This window comes from Poecilia latipinna, unplaced genomic scaffold (assembly GCF_001443285.1).
Source record: "Poecilia latipinna isolate Pla-1442-1.1 unplaced genomic scaffold, P_latipinna-1.0 Scaffold54, whole genome shotgun sequence".
NCBI classification, from domain to species: domain Eukaryota; kingdom Metazoa; phylum Chordata; class Actinopteri; order Cyprinodontiformes; family Poeciliidae; genus Poecilia; species Poecilia latipinna.
This window is the reverse complement of record NW_015112670.1, coordinates 1,351,046-1,376,142: the sequence shown is the minus strand read 5'-3', so window position 1 is coordinate 1,376,142 and position 25,097 is coordinate 1,351,046. Positions and strand designations below refer to the sequence as shown.

The window sequence follows — 25,097 nt, the reverse complement described above, 5'->3', positions numbered from 1 at the left end:
TGTTCCAAATGGGTGTTTGTCTGCACGGAAGAGTTGAACATCTAATTATTTTGAGATATTCCCACCAAGCTCTCAGAGATGAGCCGATATTATTGCTTTTAAAAACAGCTAAGCTGTTTAATGAAAGGGCTGGTAGATGTAATGTGTGAGAAACAAACTTCATAGTCTTGAGATTGGGGTGGAGAGTAACCTTTAGGCAGAACACCAGATTAAAGGATATTCATCACATAAAATAGCCAAAGTCCAAACCTAAACAAAAAGTAAAACCACTCCTGAAAATGTAGATGGATAACATACTACATGCAGTGTGACTGATCCTGAACTATTTTGAAAACAAAAACAGGTAAAATGTTAAGCATCTAGATGCCGAAACCAGGTAGAGACCCCAAAACACTTGGAGCGTCTAATCAGCTCATGAGAGCTAAACACAAATCTATCACATTTTGAAGATTTTTTTCCCCCTTCAAAGATAAAACTTTTCTTAAAGATAAAATTAACCTTTTTCTCCACCTCCCAATTACGTTTTTGACACATGTTTTCAGTTTACAAGATGTGAAAAAGTTAATTTGGTAAAAAATACTTTGTGTTTACACAAAATGTGTAGTAATGTTTCTGTGCTTTCCTGATTAACTGAGCCAAATTTGCGCACACAGCGATTGTCTACCTATATAATCTTCTTAGATTAAATATGCAGAAGTTGTTGATGAGAGCACGTCAATGTTTGTCCTTAGGGATGTTTTTATTTTTTTTTCGGCTGCAAAATCATCTTGTGAGGAGAAACCATTGTGAAATTAACACCAAACATGAAGTGACAGCCATAATTTTCTCATCAAAAATGAATAATGACAGCACATTGTGTCAATCAATTATCTCAAAACAGTGCGTGGCTGTTGGTTATCAATTTGATGTGAGCCTAAAATTAAAGAGTATTGTTTAAACAGATATGTCAGATGCTCATGTAGGCAAAAAACAAACAAACCCCCCCCTCAAAAAAAAAAAAAAAATATATATATATATGCATTAACACTACAAAAGCAAGAACCTTTTAAAACAATAGGAAGCCAAAACCAAGGTGAAGCAACAAGCTGACCTCACCTCATTTTCTCATGTTGATTCTCTTACACTGCCCCATTTCCAGCAACAAACCACACAAAATAGGTGTTGTTAAAAACAAAACCGTTTTATTTTTTGTCTCCCTCCACTTGATATCATTTTCCACTTTGTGGATTTTGAAAAAAAAAAAAGGAAAAAACACCAACAGCAATGAAATAAAAGTAAAAAAAAGACAGGATTTGCAGCCAAAAAATAATAATAAAATAATACAATCACTTTACAGCACAGAACAACAACTCTCAAGATGGGAAAACAAACGTTTTGCTCCTTTCATTTTGTCTTGTGTGTTTACATCGATAACATCTTTAGGAATGTAATAAGAACCTGCAATCCAGGTGTATGTTACGAATGAAACAACCTGCCCAGTGGAGCTTAGAGGGAACACAAGCACACAGATGCACACATACTGCTCAGATACATGGCCCTTGGAATTACTAATGGATAATGCACACTTTAACATGCATCACTGCAGTCCTTGTGCTAGTTTATACACAATGCATCTCTAAAAAAATGCAAAAAAGGTGGGCAAACCTGTAGAAAAGAGGGATGGGGGAGTATTTTCTCAGATCATCTGCACAAAAAACAAATTCAGATGGTAAAAAAGAGAAACATGGAGAGATGGGTTTTTACATTCAACATTAAGTCAGCTTATTCCAGCAATTATGCACAGCAGCAGTCCTCAAGTAAAATTTGTTATCAGATTTCAAATGCGACATTTTCCTCTTTCTATTCAAAGGCAGTAATTTCTGTCCGGAGGCACACGGCCCTCTTACTATCTTCTCATGTATCCCAGATTCCAGCATTTTACCCTGCAGCTGTGACTTCAGCTTACCTTGGTTTGCAACATAACTGCCTTTCTGTAACATGACTGCAATATTAATCAGCACAAAAATACCAGTTGTGACTGTGAGTTGTGAAAAAAAAAAAAATCATCCACCTTTTCTTTTTTCTCCCTGTCAGTCCTTGGCGCTGCAACCAATATTTACTCATTGGTTGATTGACAAGGAAAATGCAACGCGTAGGACGGTTATTCACAGAGGCCAAGTAATGGTGCTCTCTCTGTGTTGGAGATGCGAGGTGGGCGACTTAATGAGTAGAAAGACGTGGTGGGCGAGATTCCTGCTTTTGCCTGCCTGAATGTTGCTGTTGCCCCGCTGGTGGACTGTGGCATGCTGTTAATTAGACCAATGCTTCTGCTCTGTGGCCCGAAGTCTTTGTTAAGAGAGGAATCTCTGCCTATATGTCCATCTATCAATCCATCGCAGCCTTTTCCTCGCTTTATTGACACCCAACAGGCAACATACGGGGGCACACGTTAGCTGCAGTAATGAAACTATATTGCGTCTTAATAAACTTGCAACACTGACTTTGCCCATGAGAGCGGAATGGGCCTCCGGATAGCTGGTAAACAATGGATGATTGGGATAATATATGGGAATTAGGCGTGCTTTGCAGTACAGGACATGAGCAGGGGATTTGGAATAATGATATTGATTCATATGCAATTATCACTCTGGTGTAGCATATCCTTTTGGTATACTGCCTCTAGTTGCTGTGAGACCATGCTGTAGCTCACAAATGAAACTAATCTGTTACACACAATTTATTTTTCTTGTGGATGTCATCCCTATATTGACATAATAGCTAAATTTAAGTCTGTGTTGCAGTTGCTCTGGAATTAAATTGCACATGCAATGTTATAAGGGAGGCTGTGTACCAAAACAAGCAATACAAATACAAGACTGCATTTACTTGAAATGGAAAACTAATGATTAATTCCTTATTTCCCTGGATCTGGCTCATGCTCCTGAGTACAGAGTTTACCAAGCTGACATTACAGCTTGCCCAAATAGTTTCAGAGAAGGGCCTAAAATCGATGTGCAATTAGGGGTGTCTTGTATCAGGCATGATGAATAATGCTCTCTGCTCTAAGGCTGGGCTATGGACACTTGATCAATCCAGTTTCTGAGGCTGGGGAGATATTGCTCTATTTCAAAGCTGTTCAGTCAAATATATTGATTAACTATTGTGTTGAGGATTGAAAGTCTATTCCAGGATTTGCTTTGAGCAGCAAACCTGCTGAAAAGAGGGGCTATGCTGTAAGCCCACTACCACGTGTTGAATTACGGGATATATCCATGTTGTTCTAACTATCAGATTTACTTTTCAACAGTTATATTTATTATTTTACTACAGTGCTTTTACTTGCACCATTAAGCGTTTGAATATGCTATCCTTTTCTAAAAGCGCACTCCTCTGAATATTTTACAATCCTCTTTCATGCAACGTTAATGATATGCTAAACATAAATAAAGATCCAATAAATCTATTCATTTAATATTCTTTGACCAAGCATTTACACAAAACAATTGTGAAACAAATGCAGCTGTTAATGTGCACCACAATGCCACAAACAGTAAACGGGCTGAAGTTTTGTGAGCTCCAAACAACATGGCACCTTATTAAGAATGACTCTGGAAATAGATCATCATAACCTTCAGCTGCAGGAGCCAATCAACACTTTCTCATCAGGGTACGCCGAATGTAATTAGGGGCTGAAGAATTGTCTTGTTTATATCACTGTAAACGCATTGCACCCCAGTTGGAGTGTTATTTACACACTGGAAATAGGCCAGACTGCATTTGTGATCAAGGCTATGTTAATGATGTTCATATTACATGGTGCAAGCATAAATAGAATGTGCTACACCTTCCCCTAGGGGAGCGGGGGACCACAACGCTCAAGTTTGGAAATGCAATTTGAGTGCCTGTCTGTCTTCCTTCTCTCAATGAAGGGTTCACTGTCTGGTGAGTGTCATTGCATCTCTCTCCAGCTATGAACTTTTGGATTTGCATTGTCAGGATATCATCCCACGGGACCATCCGGCTGGTTGCTCCCTCAGCAGGAACTTCATCTACCCTTAAATTTTACACCCCGGGGATCTTCTACCAGCTTGACAACCCTCTCTGCAGCCTTTATGTCATAATAAGAGTGTGAATCATGTACGGCTGTGAGCAAAGATATGCGCTTGGGTATATATAATTACATTGACAAAATGCTTCAGAGAGGCCTGTCGTTATCAACCTGTTGCTCAGCAGTTGATCATAAATATTAAATAAGGGGTTAGCAATGAGGAAACGAGGATCTCTAATAGAAGGAGTGGCAAAACCAAGTGAAGCAGGTGTTTAAGGAGTGTGGTAGTTTCAATTTTATCTGAAACTGGATTAGATGAAGAGAGTTTGAGCAATTAGTATTTTGTGGAAATAGTAAAAAAAAAACAAAACAAAAAAAAAACAACACTTGCTTGGCAGTAATAAGCAAGAGCGGCAAGATCCAAAGCAGATTAATTAGCTTTATGCTTTCCATTTTTGGGCGTGGGATGGGACATTTAGCATGGACCGCTGGCAAAGCAACTCTATTTCCAGAGTTTTTATGACTCTGGTATAAAATCAAGTCTTACAGTGGTTCGACTACTGATTTTGATACTTTATCACTTTACCTTTAGCCACTTTGTAAGGTGAAGCACTCTTAACACATTTAAAACATTTTGACTAAGAGGGGAACTTACAAATGATCTTGTGCAAATAACTAAATCAAATAAAAATGTCAGGAGTGTAAAGGTGTAAAGAATGACATTTAGCTGTCATAAAATGTTTGAGATTTAAATTGTTCCTTTAGAACCAGTACTGCTCTGACAAGTTGTTAGCGCCTGCTGTTGGCACTACATGATTCTCCAAGTCTTCGCTGAAATACCATCCAGAGAACTCTGCTGCAAGATAATGACTACCTTCATGGAGGGCTGGAAAAATCCAAACTAGCAAGCTGAAATATGTCAAAACAGCCTTTGATTGTAGTTGTTCCCTTGATTTAATTCCAGTTTTACTAAACTACAGCATTCAGAAAGTTTTTTACTGGGAGATCTTGGTGTGATACCAAACCCAGGTAGCATTGAAACGGCCTGCAAACCTTGATCTTCAGTGCAAAAAATAAGAGTTCTGTAAATGTGTAGTAAATGTGTGGAGGTTTATAGAGAAGCATTTTTAAATGAACTGATATTACATTTGTTTTGCAAGGGAAAAAATATGGACAGAACCCATATTCTCTGCTTCTACAAACTAAAGTGTTCATTATTTTCTGTTTAAAATCCAAACTAGCGGACTCAAATATATCAAAACACCCATAAGCATGCTGTTAGCATGACGCTAAATGTCACTCCTGCAAGATATCGCCCTCTAATAACTCTTCCTTCCTAAATTCAATCTAATCAGTTGAATGATGATAAAACTACTAAAACAGCTTGAAGAATAGCAATACATATTTAGCTGAATCAATGAGCCCTGGAAAATGTATGAAATCTAAAGTAATTCAAGTATGATATTGTAAAACCTAATATCATATAAAAGTGTATGATGGTGAAATGTGTCAAACATTGAAATGCTCAGATTCAGTTTTAAACCCCTACTCTTTTCAGACTTTCCACCATTAAACTCGAACATAACAGACAAAATTTGGTAGTTTTTTTCTTTTCTTTTTTTTTTTTCAAAATCCACCCATTCACAAATACAGACATGCTATTTTCAAACACACGCTGACAAACATGACAGTATGTTGTTTTCTTGTCCACAGTTTTTTTTTTTATCTTCTTTTTATCTTTATCAACAACAGATTATGTACAGACAGATGTTACGGGCCACCGATAACCCTCAGTGGGAAGCTGACGCAGGACAGTAAGTGAGTGTGAAAAAGAAAAAAGTATTCTAAAAGACAGTAAGAGTTTAAAAATATTGGCAATAAATGTTCCACAGACCAAATGACCTGCTATTGTGCTTGAAATGGAATCCATCATTGCTTTGGGAGCAAGTAGTTGCATGCACAATATGTGTTCTTCAACACCCAAATACATCGCAGAGGAAACGACATATAGTGTCCTAGATTAAGGGCCATTTAAACAGAGCTTCACAATCATTTCCGAGGAAAGTACACAGTAAAAGTACAACAACAGACTTTTGATAGAGCTTGTTAATGGCAGATCATTTCAGATATTACACCACAGATTTGACCATGATGGAAATCTCTTGCACAGTAAAATTAGGGGTTATTGCTGATTTGAAAAAGAAACAATAAAAATAAACAGACAAAAAAAACACATTCACACATTTGATTCAGTATTGAGTAATTCCCCTGTCATGTTGTAGTAGTCAGGGTTCAGCTGGGGTAGACTCATCCCTTGGTGCGCACTTGCTATGGCAAATTTGCATATAGTCTCTGAGTGTGAGCTGAACACAAGAAATGGGTGCAGGCATTACGAAATACGGGATTTCCTCTCGCTGTTTGTGCTGTACAGGGTTTTTTTTGTCACAGGTACACACACCAGAGGGAGTAGTGGTGCACCAAGGTGAGATTTGTCCTTGAAGAGGATTCCTGTCAGTGGTAGGATTGAGCTTGATTTATGGGGGCCATAACTGAGCGGCGGAAAGGACAGGTGGATCTCGGGCTCCTTCGCTCAGCCAGCCACAGGTAATGGCTAATTACATCTTTATCTCCCTGTGGTCTGGCAGAACAAGAACTGACTTACAGCCACAGCCAGAGACCGACATGGATCCAAATCATTTATCTAGATGGTCGGCAGAGGACACACCATGACAAGCGGACAGATGTGGTGTAAATGTGTGTTTGATGCAGTTAAAAGCATGACAGAAAGAGTCAAATACATAAACTGTTACAAATTATAAATTACATCACCAGCCACCGCTTCAGGACCCGATCGAAATGACCCCCTCGAACTGTTTCAAATGTGATTTTAAAAAGCTTGCCATGGCAAAATAGACCACATCACTTCAAAAACTTTACAACTTTTTTTTTTTGTTCCGTTTTTTTTTTTTCTTTTATCTTCATTGAAGTTGTTCGACGTGTGCGAGCAAAGTAGAAAACGTTTTCCCCTCCCCACGCACAACTCATTGCCATCGTGTTTTGTTCATTTTTTTTTCCCTCTCCTTACATGGAATTACTATTCATAGTTATTCAAATACTTATTAACATCATCATCGTCATTATCATCATCAGTAGTAGTAGTAGTATTAACACCAAAAAAGTAAAAGCAGTAAAAGCAGGTAACCTTGCAGAGAAAAAACAGACACAGTGCAGGGAGGGAGCGAGGGCGAATGGACTCACAACAGGAACATCTCTAACCAGTACATGCTATCAACAAGCGACAAAGAGGATGGAGCAGCAATAGCTTTGAAACAGAAGATATTAATTGTCAATAGACAGTCTCTTGCTGCTTCAGAAGACTTGCGTGTAGTAGAGGCTTACTGAAGATCTTATGGAGGCGACCTGAAGTCACCAGCATGGCCTCTGGGCTGCGTATATTTACAGTGGAGGGATGAAAAGCAGGTGACGATGGTTGGTAGGATCGACGAACAGCTGAGAACACTAGCAATATGAAGGGCAACTAGACAAAGCACTTTAAACAGGGAGGCAAAGAGGAGGGCAGAGGGACTTAAAAAGGTCTGGGTAGTGAGGGCTACATGCGAAAACGTAGTATAAACCTCCCCAAATTACATAAAGGGGACTGGCGCCATCACCACCCATCCTTTTTTAATACATTTTGACATCATTCATAGCAGCTTCACTGCTACACTGGTAAAATAATAATAATAATAATAATAAAAATAATAATAATAATAAAAAAACATACATGTGTCTCCACTTGGTTTAAGTGTGTGATCATAGGGTGAAACTTCACATGACAGCCAGTATCACATTATAACTATCATTTCCATAAATACCCACCAAAATATTGTGATTTCATGTATTATTTCCATAAGGCAAACATTGTAGGTCAGTCAATAGTCTGTGTTTTATATTACATAAATGACCGTACAGTTGTTAGATTATCTATTTTCTCGTTTGTCGCCGTCATCGTTAATATACACTTTCTATCAGCTTCACCTCAGCGGGAGTCATGGGGGGGGAAAGCAAAAGGCGGAGAGGGGAAGTACCAAGTCAGACAAGTCTGCAAGGCGAAAAGGTATGCGTGACAGAGAAACAGAAGAAAGAGATATTGTGACTAAGTTGAATTCATAACTGGACGGAGGGGTGCAGGGGAGGGGGTTTCCAGGGAGTAGTCGTGTTTGATGCAGTGATTCAATGGCTCCTGAAATAATGCATATTCTTTTTGTTCACAGTGATGGGTTCGTAATTAAAGAATTTCATTTCTGTTTTCCTTCCTTTGAGAGAGGGGAGAGAGTGAGACAGAGGGAGCAGAGGGAGAAATGGGCCTTGGTGTTTGAGGATGATTCCAGCAAACAGGGCTTCACACTTTCACCAGAAGAACAGCAGAGAGGGAAACCCAAACGCACAGGCTGGCACTCATCCCTGCATGTAAACCAGCTCCTCGCCCCTGGAGGGCTCCTGGTCCTGGATAGAGAAATAGGAGATTGGAAAAGAGAGCCGGGAGACGGGTCAGGGAGATAGAAAAAAAAAAAAGAGGTAAATATACTATCACTTACAACATGAGTTCCTGAAGATCAGTAGCTCTTACATCCATCACAATTTAGATTCTGAGATTTTTTCCCACACATGACTAAATTCATATCGATTTCTAATCTGATTTATGGCAAAAACATATTTTTCTGGCTGTTGACTGTGTGCTGATTTATTAAATGATAAAACCAGGTATCCAGTATGCTCTCTGGATGTGTCGCTGGCTGAAACCTGCCAATTAAACCTAAGAATTTTCATGCACTTGCAATGTAAAAATAAATTAATACTTCTATCCCGTTTGACTACAACTGGCTAGTTTGCATACATTTTATTCTATATGTTGTCAAGTGCAGGTTACACAGCAAAAACCTCTCATAAAAAGCTCAATACCATTGTCCTAATAATTTTTACATGTTGCTTTACTACATGACATTTCATAACCATGATAAGGCATGGCAGTCATTAATTTCACCTTTGATGCATCTCTGTTAGACACATGAGATGAAAAAGGTGACCTTAATGTCCTGATCTAATAATCTGAACATGCTGAATCCCACGTCATGAATGCATGTATGAGGCTTGTCATTTTGACTCATCAAGCAACATTCATTCGACATCTGTCAAAAAATAACGACACTGATTGCTCTGTGGCAATTTTAGTTATCCCACTGAGGCGTTGTTACACCGTGTCCATAACAGTGCCACATCAGACAAAGACCACCAGAGTATATACAAAAAAAAGCTCTTTTCAAAAATACTTTTTTTTATTGGAGGGAGAAATGTATCCAAGCCATCCTGGCACTATGAGAATATGCATAATTCAATCATGAATTAGCTGTTGACAACCTTTGTAGGAGTTTAAAGTTTAAATCTGGCCACCAAGACCAGAATACTGACTGCTTTGTAATATAGATAGAATGCTTAATAAATAGAACGTGTCTGACAACACAAAGGAAGCTGAAGATCTCAAAAAGCAACACATTAATCTAAAGTCTCTGATCACTCTGTCGAATGTGTGCTGTTATCAACAACCAGGAGGAAATATGGCACAGTGATGAGCCTTCTCAGAAACAAAGATCGACTTCTAAAGAACACTTTAACCTTACTTGTCTAAATTAAAGATGACCTTGATTCTTTCTTGAACGGGTTAGGGTAAGTCTATACAAAATATGTTACAGTTTTTGCACAAAATAATTCTTAGATAATGAGATTTTAGTCTGGTCTGAGCTCCTTTCAGAATGAGCTGATTCTGAGGCTCTTGCCAGACAAAACACTTGTCTTTTCCAGCAGTCATTGTACAGCACACAGCGGTAAAACCAGCTGAGCAAACATGCTCGAGCTCCACTTGGGTTGCTAGGTAACAGGCTGGGCTCAGCTGGGATTTCTAGGAAACAGCATAAGATCAGTCAGTTGTGACTCAACAATTAAGAGGATTTTGAAATGGGTAATTTTCCAGAGGCCAAAAAATGTAATAGGTCCCCTTTTATGTCAGTGTTCATCATTCATCAGTATTACTGAAGTAATTGAAGAGAAATGGCATCCAAGAGTGATTTTCAATACAAAAAGCTAACAGAACATAAATAATTTTAATCAAAGTTTCTTATATTTTACCTTGTCAATCTTAGTCTGGTTGCCCAAAATGAACATCTGACAGACTTAAATATCCTGAACTCTTCTTGGTGTACTGTAATTTGTCATATGTCTCATTTTTTTCTAAACATGAGGCTTGTCTACATATTTTTCAGTCTGTATTATTAAACTTACAACTAAATCCTGATTTTGTATCCTCCTTTTATGAGTGATTTTACTCATAAATTGGGACACTAACATGTTATGTGAAAGTAAGCGTTGGAGACAGCTAAATGTTAGCCAGCAGCTAAATCTGATTCTGTTCATCTATTTCCTTGTGAATGTATGTCACTGTGTGATTCAGAATAAATTAACATCCAATCATCAACTGATGTTTATTTATATCACTGTGCCAAAAAAAAAAATGGGTGCAGATTAATAAGTGGATCTTAACTGTTCAAACTTCCTTTCTTTAATAATTGGGTGTCAGTTTAGGTCACCGATTATCATTTGGTAAGCCGATTCTATCCTGCTCAGAAGTGTTCAGTAATTAAATGCATTACACACAATCTAATGCAGAAATGATTTTCATTTCAGCTCAGAAGAGATTAATGATGGTGGTGTCCCTAGTTCACAGTATGTGATCAATGCTGAGTCAGATTCTGACATAGAGCAAAAACACCACCAAAAAACAAACAAACAAACAAACAAAAAAACAAGCAGCTGACCACTGAAAACTGTTTTGCTGGTTTGTTCAGTAGGAGGAAAGAAAAACTGCAAAGCTGATCACCCAGCTGAACTTATTTTCTTGATGATATTGGCTTGGTGTAATTGTAAACTTCTTTAAAGTTAAAATAACATCTATCAAAGTTATCCATCAGTAAAAGAATGCATGGGCTAATATAATTGTTTATTATTTTATATTGTTGTTGTGTATGTTTATTGTACTTGACAGTCATTTCTCATTGTCAAGAAAACAGTGACCAATTGAAGATACTCTAGAAGAGTTTGAGTGGTATAGAGTACGACTCTTTAATGAATCCAAGACTAGTAGTATTATTAAAAGTTTGTTTTTGTTTTACTAATTTAACATTAAAATATTGGTATGTAGCAGCCTAAATACTGTTATTTTCTGTTCATGTGCTTGGCTCACTTTGTTTATTCAATAGTTATTTTGGGAAGAGATAATTTGTGTTATGGTTTCGAAACTCATTAAAACATTTTATTTTATAACATAATCATGATTATTATTTAGGTTTGTATTATATTTGTATTAGTTTTCTTACCTGAGTGCTTCAACTTAGCATGTTTAATTTTTGCCATTGTGACCTGTTTTGGCAGGAGGGTGCAACATATTGTGGTATGTTTGAAAATCATCTAACAGATCGGAGATCTCTCCCAAAATAATAATGTTGAGTGAATCCATAGAGACACAGCCCTGTGTACATACACCCAATCATTACATAAAAGACATAAAAGCAACACTTATAAAGTGAATCACTTCAATTACAGTGCCTTTATTAGGAAGGCACTTGATCTGTAGACTCTCCTTCTTTTATATAATTATTTTTATAAAGGCAGATTTTTAGTTGGAGCAATATCTACTTTTTGAAAATTAGACTGGTAGTGAGTGAGTGTTGAAGGTAGAACATTTCTCATCCTGTTTCTTTCACCCAGGACTACACTCTATGCTCCTTACAGCCTGAGAAAAGTTTGGACATTCCTGCATTTTCTCTGGTATATTCTCTAAGAAAACTTTAAATTCACAGACAGGCAAATTTTGCATTTTGGAAATCCTGATGTTGATAACCAGACTATGGCTACGTGTAGGTAAAGGAAGCCTTGACTTTTAACAAACACACTGATGTTGGTGCTGTTATTTAAGCGGCAATACTCTCATCTTTATTCATTTAAACTTTTCAAGAAATAATTGAGAAAATGAATGTTTAGGAGGTGTCTAAGATAACTAAGCAAGCATTAAAAAGTACTAAGTACTTAGAGCAGCTAAAGTTAAAACAGAGCAGACAAAATAAATTACATCTCACAAACAAATCGTTTGGTCTCTGTGTCTGTAGCTTAAGATGAAGGATCTGTTGTAACCCTGAGAGTCTTCACACAAAGCCACTCTTCAGTAGGTGTATTTCTCTAGAAAAGCAAGTCATTATTTCTTATGTCACTAGTAAGCAGTAACATGTTTTTTTTGAACCAGAGATATGGATAGCACTTAAAGGGCTAAACGGCAAACCCTTAATTAGCCCTTTGTATTCATATTGTCGCTTGTTTTACAGTTTACAGAGATAAAAGCAGGCGATTTATGCGTGAAAGCAAGCAGTGACTGCCAATGGTCTATGTAATGGACTCATCGGCAGAGAGAGCAATTACAATAATGTGCCAATTTTGACATGATTGAGGGGTTGCTGGTGTTGAAATATTGCATTTGGTACCTTTAAAATGGTGAACAAAGAGGTATAGTAGCAGACAAATTAAGTCAGGTGAGGTAGAGACAGTGAGGCTCTGAATGTGAACAAAAAAAAACACACACAAAAGGATTCAGATTATGGTCCATTGCTGGTTGAGGAAAGAAGTGGGTTTGTTGTGTTCTAATGATAGCAGGAGAAGATTAGGAAAGAAAAAGGAGGCAGAAGGACAGATGATTGAGAGATAGGCTGACAGAAGTGACTGTGGCGGTGAAAAAGAGAGCAGAAAGATGTATGGGTCTGGCAGAGGAGTGAGTCATTGAAGGGAGACTGGACGAGATAATGGGGAAAGGAATGGAAGAAGAAAAGGGATAGATGAAGGACTCACTTAAGATGGTAATGCCAAGCGCACTAAAAGGAGGGTGATGGGAAATGGAAGGGTAGGAAATCGCTCATTGGGGACGGTTAATGTGAATCGGGCTCTGAGAGAAATGACAACTTCTCGGGTAACAGGACAGAACAGAGCGACAGTCTACGTGTACAGGCGGGTGTGCGAACAGACGAGCGATGGTAGGGGAGAGCGTGAGCGCACAAAAAGAGAAAGAGGCTGTAATATAGGCAAGCAAAGCTTTAATGGGGCGGAGAATAACATAAATGGGAAGAAGAAGGGAGTGTAAAGGCTCAGTGAAGGCTGTGCAGTGTGCAGAGCAAAAACAGATTTGGAATATTTTTGCAGCAGACAGTCCTGTCTAACTCCGGATAGTCACAAAAGATAAATGTGAACATATTTGGCAAAAAAAAAAAAAAAAGGAAATAAAAAATCGATGCGCTTGCACACCTAGGTTTGTGAGATGTGTGTGATAACTTACGAAACAGCAGCATACTGGCGTTGGAGGAACCCAGACGGTTTGAGGCGAAGCAAGTGTAGTTGCCAAAATGTTTCTCTGTCACATTGGTAAACAGCAACAGCGAGCGCGTCTTCTCGTTTTTGATCCGTAAGGTGTTGTCATTCTCTACTGGCCTGGGTTGTGTGCGCAAAAGCAAAGAAAAGAAAAGGAAAAAAAAAAAAACAGAACGATTGAGTCCTTTTTAGAGAAACGGAAAGAAAAACCAGCATAATATCACACCTCCTGACTCAGTCTGCCAAGAAGAATACATTACTCTGTTATTTGACAGTTTTGCAGCATAGTCTCTAATAATTATCTTACTTTGTAACAACATTTGAACTCTCACTGTGTTTAAACAACAAATGCTTTGTAAAAAGTCTATTATGCTGCATTTTGAAACGAAAGCTAAATTTCTATTAGCGCATAATTGTTCAACAGATACCAAATCACACATGTTTATGTCTGTTGTTTCATTTCATTCTACTGAATATGATAGAACAACAGTATGTTTAAGGTTGCTGAAGGTAAACGGCTGTGACAATCAAGACTTTTGCTGCCCATTCTCCTTGTTAAGGCTACACAACATATATTGCGAATACATTGCCAACACATTGCAATTTTCACATAACAAAGGAGTGTTTAGAGTGGAATAACTAATATTCAGCCAGTTGGACAGAATCTCATAGCACCGGACACAAATGACAAATCATTCAAAATGCTAAAAGTTCAACAGAGTGGGATACACAGATGAGAATAAAAGAAAAAAAAATTGTAATATTTGTCATTATTTTCTCCATTACAGCAGTTTCTAATCTTGTCTAGCTCTACTGTGTATTATGTTCTTGTCCAGTCTTGTTGGTCATAGTTCTGGGGTTTTTTTTACCGGTGCGACTGTAAATATGACCAGGTTTAGATAAGTCATTATTTTTTTTCTTGCAATTTCCTGATTTATGAAAAGCTTTGCCTCAGCTGAATGGCAAATTTTCTTTTCTTACCCATTTTGAAAAGAGCCACTCATGGGAGGTTTTGTTATCGACTGTTTACAAGTTTAATTTGAAGCAAATTAGATGTAACTTGGAACTAATAAGCACAAATAAGGATGAGTAGCTTAAGCATATTATTCTTTGCTTCAGACAAATAACACTCAGAGGTGAAGTGCAGGGGAGAGTATTTTCAGAATCGACTCAGAAGTGAGCCAAGAACAAGCGCCGATAGCAAAACACACTGTGGTTCAGTTTGCCCCTAAAGTCAAAGGTTGGATCTCAGAATAAAATCAAAACTTGTTGCAAGTCTTAACTCAGAGGATTTACAAATTGTTCTACTACATTATCAGGCTTATATATATATATATATATATATATATATATATATATATATATATATATATATATATTTTTTTTTTTAGCAATACAAGCTAAGAGGAAGTTTTTTTTTTTTTTTCCATTTAACACTGGCAAACACTAAAGCAAGATGTTTTATTACACAAACCAGCTTTCCTGACCCTGGTTAAGAAAAACATCTCCACAGCATGATGCTCCCACCACTGTGTTACACTGTGGGGGTGGTTCATTCAGGATGACATGCTGTGTTATGTCCCTGCCACACACCAAGAGGAACACCTTGCTCCAGATTTACTATGGGCCTTAGGCAGCTTCTGGCAAACTTTAACCAGGACTTCCAGGCTGAACACATCACAAATACACTTATTTTTTGAAGGCAACATATTAATTTATCTTGACTAATTGTTCTCTGCTATTTTATCTTAATCTATCACATGAAATAAGGTTCAGGGATTTTTTTCTGAGAGAAACCACACAGCACGAGTCAAAAAAAAAAAAAAACAAACACACAAAAAACACACACACAAAAAACCCCCCACAAAATAAAACAAACAAACAAAAAAACAGAACTACTAAGCTTTTAGACCTTCTTGATACTCAAGTTTTACATAAATGCTACAGTTTTGCCAAATATCTCACATCATGAATACAAATTTCTTCTCAAGCTTAACTTTCAAACTGAGCCTCTCAAAATCCTGTTTACTTACAAGGTCACCAAACCAGTGCTGGGTCAGCTTGACATCTCAGTCCACCAAAGTTTAGGTTGAATTATACGGACAAGCATTCCTTTCAATTACCAACTCTGTGGTTTTATCAAAAACGAGTAATTCTCATCAGAATCAACACGTATCTGGTAGAAATTAGACTATTACTCAAAGTTAATGCAGTCTATAGTCTTGTAGCAACTCATATAACTCCTTTAACTGTGCATACCTAATTTACTGTCTTCCTGCCTCTCAATCAGAGTAAACAATGCACTCACATTTTTCTATGTCACTTTTTCTGTCATCATTAAGCAGGGAACTGTTGAGGCTCCTGAACCCATCATTCTAACTCTCTGAGAAATTCGATGCCTAAAAGATGTTTCACAGAAATCCATAATGGCTTATTTGCATTTAGATATTGAGTTAAGATGGAATACATTATATCCTGGCAGCATCACAAACAAACTTTATTTTTCTGAGCGTTCATCCTATTAAGGCTCTGTGTGTCACCAGCTTGTTTCTACACTATTTTAGCCACAATTCCTTAAGGGAAGAATTTGCTGACATATTTAGTGACTCTCTTGTAAAGACAAAAACTAGGCCCAAAAGACAAGTGTTGCAAAAGGCCATTGAAGAAAACTATTCAAACACATTGGTGCTGTCTTAACGGCATATGGAGACACTCCTTAAACATAACTGTCTTACATTTAATGTAAAAAAAGCACAAATTTTAATTTTACATAATTGTAAGCTTTTCTTAATAACCTTCTAATAATCCCAACTACTTGTTATAGCCAGGGCCTTAATATATTAACATTTAGCTAATAACATTAGTACAATTCTTTCTTCAATTTGCATGTAATAAAAGAGTAATTAATGAGCTGTCCAAATACTGCAGTGTAATATGGTTGCATAAACATTGTAGCTATACATTATCAATTGAACTGAAGCCTCTTAGCATTTTTCCGACATTGACAAACATAAATCTGACAAGTTTCACCATTAAATGAAGGTGTAGAGCAGTTTAAAGCAGGATTATCTTGAAAAGCAGCACCAATTTTAACATCTCAGAGTACTGTTCAGTCCATCATCTCAATATGAAAAGATTTTGAAACAGCTACAATCAAGACACGGCCGTCCTGACGGGCTGGGCAAGAAAAGCAGTGATCGGAAAAGTATGCCCATGGTAACACTGGAGGAGCTAAAGAGGGAGAATTTGCCAACAGGCTGACTTTTAGCTGCGTCTTTTTCAAATTTGGCCTCTATGTATCTGCATCTGTGAGAAGTACCCTGTTATTGAGCAAAAGTCATAAGAAATCCTATTTACCACAAGCCGTGTAGGAGACGCAGAGCAGGGAGGGGCTCTGAATACGTGAGACAAAAAAGTTCCCTTTTTGGAATACAGGCAAAATCTTTTGTGTGGTAGAAAACTAACCTTTCCAGTGCAAGCAAAATATATATTTAATACATTTTTATAACAGATGTAAAATATTAATCAATGTCACCACCAGAAAGATGTTTCAGAAAGTCAGACGTGTCAAAACTTAGATTAGGTTATGAAGAGTATTTATCAAAATGCATCCATGCAGACTCTAAAATGTTTTACAGTGGTTTCATATAGTCATAGGGAAATAATCTCAACAACCCTGACCAATTTGCTCTGAAACCTTTGGTAGTTTTACCTGTGATCGTCTCTGTACCACTCAAATGTAGCTGGTGGGACTGCCATTGCATCACACCTCAAGATGGCTGTCTTCCCTAGATTTGCAGGCATGTTCTTCATGTCTGTGATCATCGGAGGGTCTGGCGAAAAAAAATAAAAAATTGAAAATTAAAATCAGCAAGAGATAATTCAATAATTAGTACACACCACATTTTACTGAATAATCAAGTCAGATCTGATGGGGGTTGCATACAAGGTTGAAAAATGCCCACAGAGAACGAAATTAAAATGTGTCGAGACTAATGCATTCACAACATTAACATATATTATTAATACATCATTATGCACATGGGGTTGAGCTGGATTACGACCACTGGGCTTTTGTGTCCTGCAAACAGAGTGGTACTTACAGTTTACCGTGACTCTGACCTTCTGCTGGTCAGGTGGAGCCACGCCGTTGTGGGTGATGCATTCGTAGTCCTCAGCCTGCTGCCTCTTGATCTCCGTGATATCCAAGAACTCCCCCTCACTCACCAGTCCATCTAATTACAGAAAGGGTAAAGTCAAAGGTCACAATACATCAAGTGCAAGGCGACTCGGTCTGCAGATTTACGGCTCACTACTCGAAGCACAGCGCACGCCCTTCCAGCTTTAGACAGTTTAAGAGCATGCAGAAGGCCAACACGCAAATAACTGCAAATGAAGCATCATTCAATTCTGCCGGGGAATATTGATGTAGAAAGATGGGGGATGTGGTGGAAATCAATATCATGATAATTAAAGCCGTAATGACATGATGAAACGGATGATAATGAATTTATCAACAGACACTAATGAAACATTTGTAGTGAAGAAAAATTGATCATACTGCAGTTTTTGCCAGTGGCCGGTTCGACAGCAACAGAAAATAACTGCACTGGTTCACGTAGAGAAACTAACACCCTCTGACGTACGCGGCACTATTACTTTTGAAATGCCAGGGGAACTTGGACACTTTTCAACAAACAACTGGATGAGCCGGGGTGTAATAGCTAATTTGCCACATTACATGGTGAGAAGAATATTTGGCGGTTGTTTGATGTTGACAAACTCCCAGGTGCAGCTAAAACCAAATTAGTCAGTCTAGCACTTTTCCTCGGGCGACGAACATCTCTTCAGAGGTGGAGAGTCGAGGGAATAGACTGCAAGTTATTGCTCCTTCATGTGGGGGGAATTGATGTTATTGGCTCGAGAGTGACAGAGACAGAGACAGGAAAAAACAAAGAAGGACGAGACTGACGGTGCACTCGTTCCATCCAGTCAGCCATAGCAGCCAGCTGTCTCTTAGCCCTTAAAACCATCAGGCCTATTTTTTCTTCCTCTTTAACCAATTAAAGAAGCCAGACTGTGTGACACAGCATAACATATAACCTCACAGTTAACAAGGAAATCCAGCTATTAATTTGCTACTTACTTTTCCATGTGAACCCTCCTCTAAGGAATACAAACAAACAAACAAAATCCCACCAATCTACTGTCAGTCTGTAGACCTTTAGCTCCCATCATGAACTCTGCAGCAGGAAATTTAAGAACACCACCAAAAAGACACTAAACGCTACAATTATTCCTGTCAGAGATTAGCGCTGCGCTTCTAATTGAAGATTATGCTGGAGGATTATTAGTGAGGCTACTGAGCTGGAGACGATCCATCGTGGCTGAGCGGAGAACGCCGACACTATGACGACTGCATGTGCCACCCAAGAGATGGCAGGCAGACGCTAAGTGTTGCGGTCGGGTGGTTGCAATGTTATTCACTCATTCCATTTGTGAACAAAGCACACCGCGGGTCTCTTGTGACATCTTTTTTAAGCAGGCAAAGACAGTATAAAAAGTCAGTACACTTTTAAAATGGCAAAAAAAAAAAAAAAAATATATGACAAGTCAAATCACTGCAGAGCATCTCTCTTCCTTCAATGTGACCTACAACCTACGCAATTCAGCTCGAAACCTTTAGGAAACTAATGATCTAAAGTCAGATAAATGCCCTCGAAATCTGGCAAATCTGAAGATTTTTTTGCAGCGTTTAGACAAATATGCCAAGATGTGTTATTCTCATTGACTCCTGCTGGAGAAACGACTATTGTGTTAACAGTAAACGGTGATTGAAAAAGCAGGAGCTTAAATGTGTTCATATTAACGCAACCACTTTGCTTTAGTTCTTCAGTTGTTATTCTTCAACCCAATAAATGTCACTGTTCTTATTAGTGACATTAAAGTTGAAAAAGTTGGTAATTATTTATTCTTTTAATTAATGTCACATTTAGAAAACCAGTAAACAAATAAATCTGGCATTTTAACAAGCCATGAAGATTTTTCTGAGTCACTGTAAACTGACAACATTAACAGAGGAGTTGTAAGAAATAAAGATGACAAATTAAATGACACATTGGAGTAAACAAGTGCTAAATATTACATTGCATCATCGGTCTTTATCGGTCATAAGGACCGATAATATGCAACGCCTGGAAGAAGACGCAGAGATGAAAGGTGAGTAGGATGGAAAAAAAAAAAAAAAAGCCACACAGAGGAGAACGGTAACGTGTCAAGTTGGGTTTTTGATATGCTTGGTCTTTTTTCACTGACAATTCATCGACAGCTCCTACAGACTGTATGATGTAATATGACAGCCCCTCTCTTGCTCCATCCCCTGAGATCTGCGAACATGCCTTGCACACTTCTTTGCACTTTGGCGGGTGATCATATCTTAGTAGACGGCCTCTGGCACTCCTACAATGGTCAGTAAAATACAGCTCCATCAACCACTTAAGGCTTTTGAAGGAGCCTAACTCCTGACCACCAGAGATAATTGGATTCCACCTTGGAGGAGAGGGAGAGGGAGGAGTGTGAATGAACAAAAATGGGGGAAAGGATCAGGTCGCTTGGCTTTCCCCAGCAGTAAAATGGTGCTCTATTTTTCGACGGCACTGAAAGTCTGAGTGGATCTTCAGCGTGCTTGATTTCTGGGCTTCTCTGATCCGTTTCCATTACAAAAACTACAGTGATGGCAAAGAGGACTGTAGTTAGGTTGACAAAGAGAATAATGGGGAGACTAAAATTTATTTTATTAGGAACTCTGAAACGGAGGACTTATGTTTGCCTATTTTTGTGAACAATTTGGTGATTGCTACTACAGTGCTGACCTGATTTATTGGGTCTAGTGTAAATTAATCATCGGTAAATAAGGTTTTGATTGCAAAAAATATAAGCTTACACTAAAAACCTTCAGAAAAACCCAACCTTTCATTTGAGCACACTTATTTCTCATCATTAGCACCCAGACTGTCAATACTTTAGATACTCAATTTTTGCAAGCCAGACAAATGTTAGTCCTTTGCAAAATATGGACTTTGAACAGGTAAAAAAGAGTCATATTTGACCATTTCTTTTTGCACGATCTTTCTAGTTCATAAGGAGTCCTGAGTCCCAACAGGATTTAAATCTGGTCTCTGACCCTAATCCTACCCCTATAGACCATGGAAGCAGTTTGATTTTGTTGTTTGGTTATCAACTGCTGCTTTGGCAAAATTTTTCTGTCAATATTGTATTGATACAAAATTATGACTTAATCTCAGGTTTCTGCCAGAGGTTGCCAGATTTTAATTCAAAATGTTGTATTCCCAGGAAACCACAGTATCATATCTAGGTTAATAGAACATTAAAAAGATGAAAAAGCCCATCATGGATCCTCCGCCATAATTCACAGTAGGTGGGTCTTTAATAAAATATATATGGCATTACCTTGTACATTGGATATAATTATGTGAAGCCCAGCTATGGGCCACTTGCCTTGGATTTACGATGTCTGCAGCAAAGTTTAGAAAACTTTCAACTTTAAAAAGCATCAAGTAAATTTACTTCAGTTAAATCTATTTTTTTTCATGTAAGAAAGTGTACTCAGATTAAAAGGTGAACTTTCGAATGTGACAATCGCCACTGTATTTCAGTAATTTAGCAACTCTAAACAGCTAAACTGCATTTTTTAAAAACAATTTAAAATGCTTAGGAACATGTTTTTACAAATAATTTCATCAAAACAATTAAATTAGGTAAGGATTGGTAAACTGACTTGTTGATTAGCGTTCTGCAGACTGATTTGGGGACTTTAACTGCATTTTGAGAACATTTATCATTATCACTGTAATAAAGTGAGAGCTGAAATTCATCACTTAGATTGATTAGGGAAACAGTAATCAAGATACATCATTGTCTCAGCTGAAAATAATTGCTCTAACAAAAGTGAGAGGGAAGCAGTCTCGGTCTGCACCTTTGCAGAGTTGACTTATGCAAAACTTGCTGTAGAAGATTTTTGGTACATTATGTATTAAAATTGAAAAATAGTGTGCTGAGACCAAGCGGGAGGCAATTTATTCCCTTGATAAAAACAAAGTTTCACAAAGTCATAACTCTTGTTTGGAAGTTTTGGTAAAACACTTTTATGACTGTAAATCATTTATCATTTGTGCATCGGACCTATAAATCCTAGTATGTGTTGTCACCACATTTTAATTCAAATTTAGATTCAGAAAACGGTATTCATATCCAGTTATAGAAACTCAGAAGAGATTTATGTAAAACTGAGGAAACAGGTGCTGTTAATTGGAGTCTATAACAACAACAATCATAAATAACGATTAATATAAAATAATATAAATGAGAGAAAGCAGATGAAGCAAACAGGCAACCCGGATGAGCCTCCTTTTAGGACAAGAGAGTACATACACAGTTTTTATTTTTTTTTTCCAGAAAAAAACAAAATTAAAATACAGTAAAATTTTTGCAAACTTGCAATAAAAGGACACAGCATTAAGTGTCTAACTGCTATCATGATAACAAAAAAAAAAACAACATATTAAGCTTTACATATTTTGTCATGCAGACGGAGTCAGTCCCAGGAGACGCCAGCAACAAAACAAAAATGCCAATAACCATTTTTCCACTGATTTTAACTCCAACAAAAATATCTCCAGTATTAATCCGCACTTGTTTGGCTGTCCAATACAGGCAGTGACACCTTTGGCCTGTCAAAACATTTAGTGTTTTATCACAAATCCTTCTATGAACAATAAACAAGATTTTGCCTGAGGTAATTACCTGCAGTTCAAAGTGCACTGACGTACTAAGGTTACTAGTGGAAACCATGATGGGTTTTATAACTCAAGACAAACAAACAAGTGTGTAAGTACCAGTGATAAAGTAAAATATAAAAAAGGGTCAGACATTAACACCAACACTGTGCCAAAGTAAAGAGCAATACACTTGTCCCACATCTGCTGCCATGAACAGAGAGGCTGGTATACGCTGATCTGTTTTACACAGGTTATATGAGCCCCAGTTCAGGGATCTTGCATGAAAGAGTTGAATTCATTTTAAGTGTAAAAAAAAGTCTCTTATGTCTATGAGCTTTTTGTGCTTCCTTGAGATCTCTTGGCTGCTTTTCTTGTCAGTATTTCACCACATTTGCTTATGAACTTTGAAATTCACATACTTGATTTAGAAGGAAGATTTTTCTTTTGGTAGCTTCTCAAAGAAAATTCAAGTTGGCGTAGATGAATGAAAGCTAGCCCCCTGGCAAAAATCTTCTGAAATATCTTTTGTGATGAAAAAGGGAACTTTGGTTCTTTTTAACTATTTTTGAAAAAAATAAAGTAAAATAAAATAAATCTGCAAAAAAGTTTGCCTTATCCAGATCTGACCTCTGCTGTTCCTGCTTTTTCTCTGCACTAGAATAGCACCCAAGGCATTTAATGTAATACCACTGACCTCTTTATAGGCATCATTGAAGTTAGTTTTTAACATAACAAAATGCTATTCACTATGAATATGAAGCTTAAAGATAATCAGAAATTGTGAAATACTTATTAATAAACTGGATACAACCATAGCTGGCTGAGTGACTCATTGACTGAAGGTGTGTCTTTGGTTTCTTCTGCCTTTAAACTCTGAAAAGAATCATTTTTTTTAAAATAAATTGATTATTTACATTTTAGTTTGATTTAGAAGCTCATGTCTCATCCTCCCACCACCTTCCTTGACATGCAGCATGTTCAGGTTAAGTCTTTCTATTTTAAATGATTGTATCCGAGGCTCTATTTGACGAAACCCCAAGTTTTTTGCTGTGTGGGTAAATGATGGAGCTCATGTTTGGGTGAGTCAAAGATCACATCTGTGTTTCGGCTAAGATAAAGAAGGCGGCACCTGAAAATAATGGTGCAGCACAGTCTCACTGCAGCATGCAGGTACGATCTCAGGAAACTGCAGACACACTCCGAAGGTTTCAGCGACTTTACGCAGGTGCCTGTGACCTCTGAGGTCCTCCGGCTCCTCCTAATCCACAGCCTCCTGGTGTAAATTCACACATCAACACACACGCACACACACACACACACACACACGCTCCATCCAACTTAGGTTCTTCTCCAGAATGCCCTCCCTGCAGTTTTTCTCTGCAGCCTCTGAGTAATGGGGACAGATGGCTAGCAGCTTCTTGCTGTTTCTTTGGGCTCAACAACCCCCCCATCCCCTATCTACACCAACCCCTGGTCTCCTACAACTGATGGCTTGGTTGTAGAAACTCCCATGGAATAGCAATGTGGGCGCTATCTCATTCTCTGCTCGCTGAGGGGTTATGAGGGGGTAGAGGAAGGGAGGGAGGACGAGATGATGGGGGCGGCTAGAGAGGGAGGATTACTGCTGACAGAGGAGAAATGCTGTAGGCTTTCAAGTGAGGACAACCGCACAGAGTTTGTGATGCGGAGTTGTGTCTGTGTGTGTTTGTTGCAGGTGTGCACTCATGCGTGCCTTCCTTTTCTCCTGTTTACTTCTGTGTTTCTGTGGGTGTGTATGATCTCCACTGGGCTTGTCCCTGCCCGAGGTACTGTACTCGACTGTGCAGCATCACAAACAATACTTGTGCAAAGAAGGGCAAACACAGGTAGGAACACAGGAGAGGAGGGGGATCCGACCTTTGAGCAAGCCTATAGCTGACTGTACATACACCATTACAGTTGTTTGTGAATATATTTGCCCTGCAGTATAATTACTGTATGTTTCAGTAGTTGTTCACACTGACCTATTTGTTATTACTATCCTGCTGCTGCTTATTATCTACAAAACAACTTTTAAAGCAAAACATCATCCAGCAGTAGACAGTGTGAGGGTGAACACTGCTGGAAACATAATGCAATAAAACTAATATCAAATATGGTTTGCCTTAATGTTGTCGAACAAAGTGCAATACATAAAGTAGCACAAAAATGTAAAAGAGCAGAAAACGACATAATAAAAATGGTACAGATTAAAAACAGACATTCTTCTTACCGGGTGGGATCAATTGGATCTATGGTTTAAATGCTAGAGCTCTTCAAAACACTAAAGAGATAGCAATTTGTACGCCTAGGTGAGCTGAATGACTAAGAGATACATAGAAAACATTGTGTCCATTAAATACGTCACATGTTCAAATCAGAATCCTCTTGTTATACGTAAATACCAGAATCAGATATCACTCTATCCAAAGCTTAATATTTCAATTTTGTACAGCTTAAAACCGAGGAACATTAAACCTAACAGTCATGTTTTTATACTGTAAGAGGAAGCCGGAGTATAGAAACAGATCCTTTCATTTTTGTCTTTGCTATAAAATCAGTGCTCCCAATTAGAGATGTAACGTCTTTACACTTGACACTTTCCAGAGGCAACGCAAAGATTGTTTTGTCTCAGTCTGAACTGATAACAACAAAGATGTGAACTTGTACACTACAAAAACTGCACTCATGATATCAAGAATTATGAATTCAAACGCATCCAGAAGCAAAAATGGTCAGATTTGAAGCCCAAAGTAGCCGTGCGGTCAGTGCGGTGCAGGCTGCAAGGGTGGATG

General features: G+C 38.0%; 1 protein-coding gene across 2 annotated transcripts in view; it reads right to left on the bottom strand.

Moving 5' to 3' along the window:
- Nucleotides 1-2,056: 2,056 nt before the first annotated feature.
- Nucleotides 2,057-25,097, bottom strand: part of iglon5 (IgLON family member 5) — a 163,913-nt gene continuing 140,872 nt past the window's right edge. For both annotated transcript variants that reach the window (XM_015053787.1, XM_015053793.1), the window contains exons 5-8: nucleotides 17,590-17,721; nucleotides 17,199-17,319; nucleotides 13,455-13,606; nucleotides 2,057-8,533 (exon numbers count right to left, since the gene is read on the bottom strand). In XM_015053787.1, coding sequence (XP_014909273.1) covers nucleotides 8,430-8,533; nucleotides 13,455-13,606; nucleotides 17,199-17,319; nucleotides 17,590-17,721 — 509 coding nt within the window. In that variant the 3' untranslated portion in view covers nucleotides 2,057-8,429. The remainder of the gene's footprint in view (nucleotides 8,534-13,454; nucleotides 13,607-17,198; nucleotides 17,320-17,589; nucleotides 17,722-25,097) is intronic.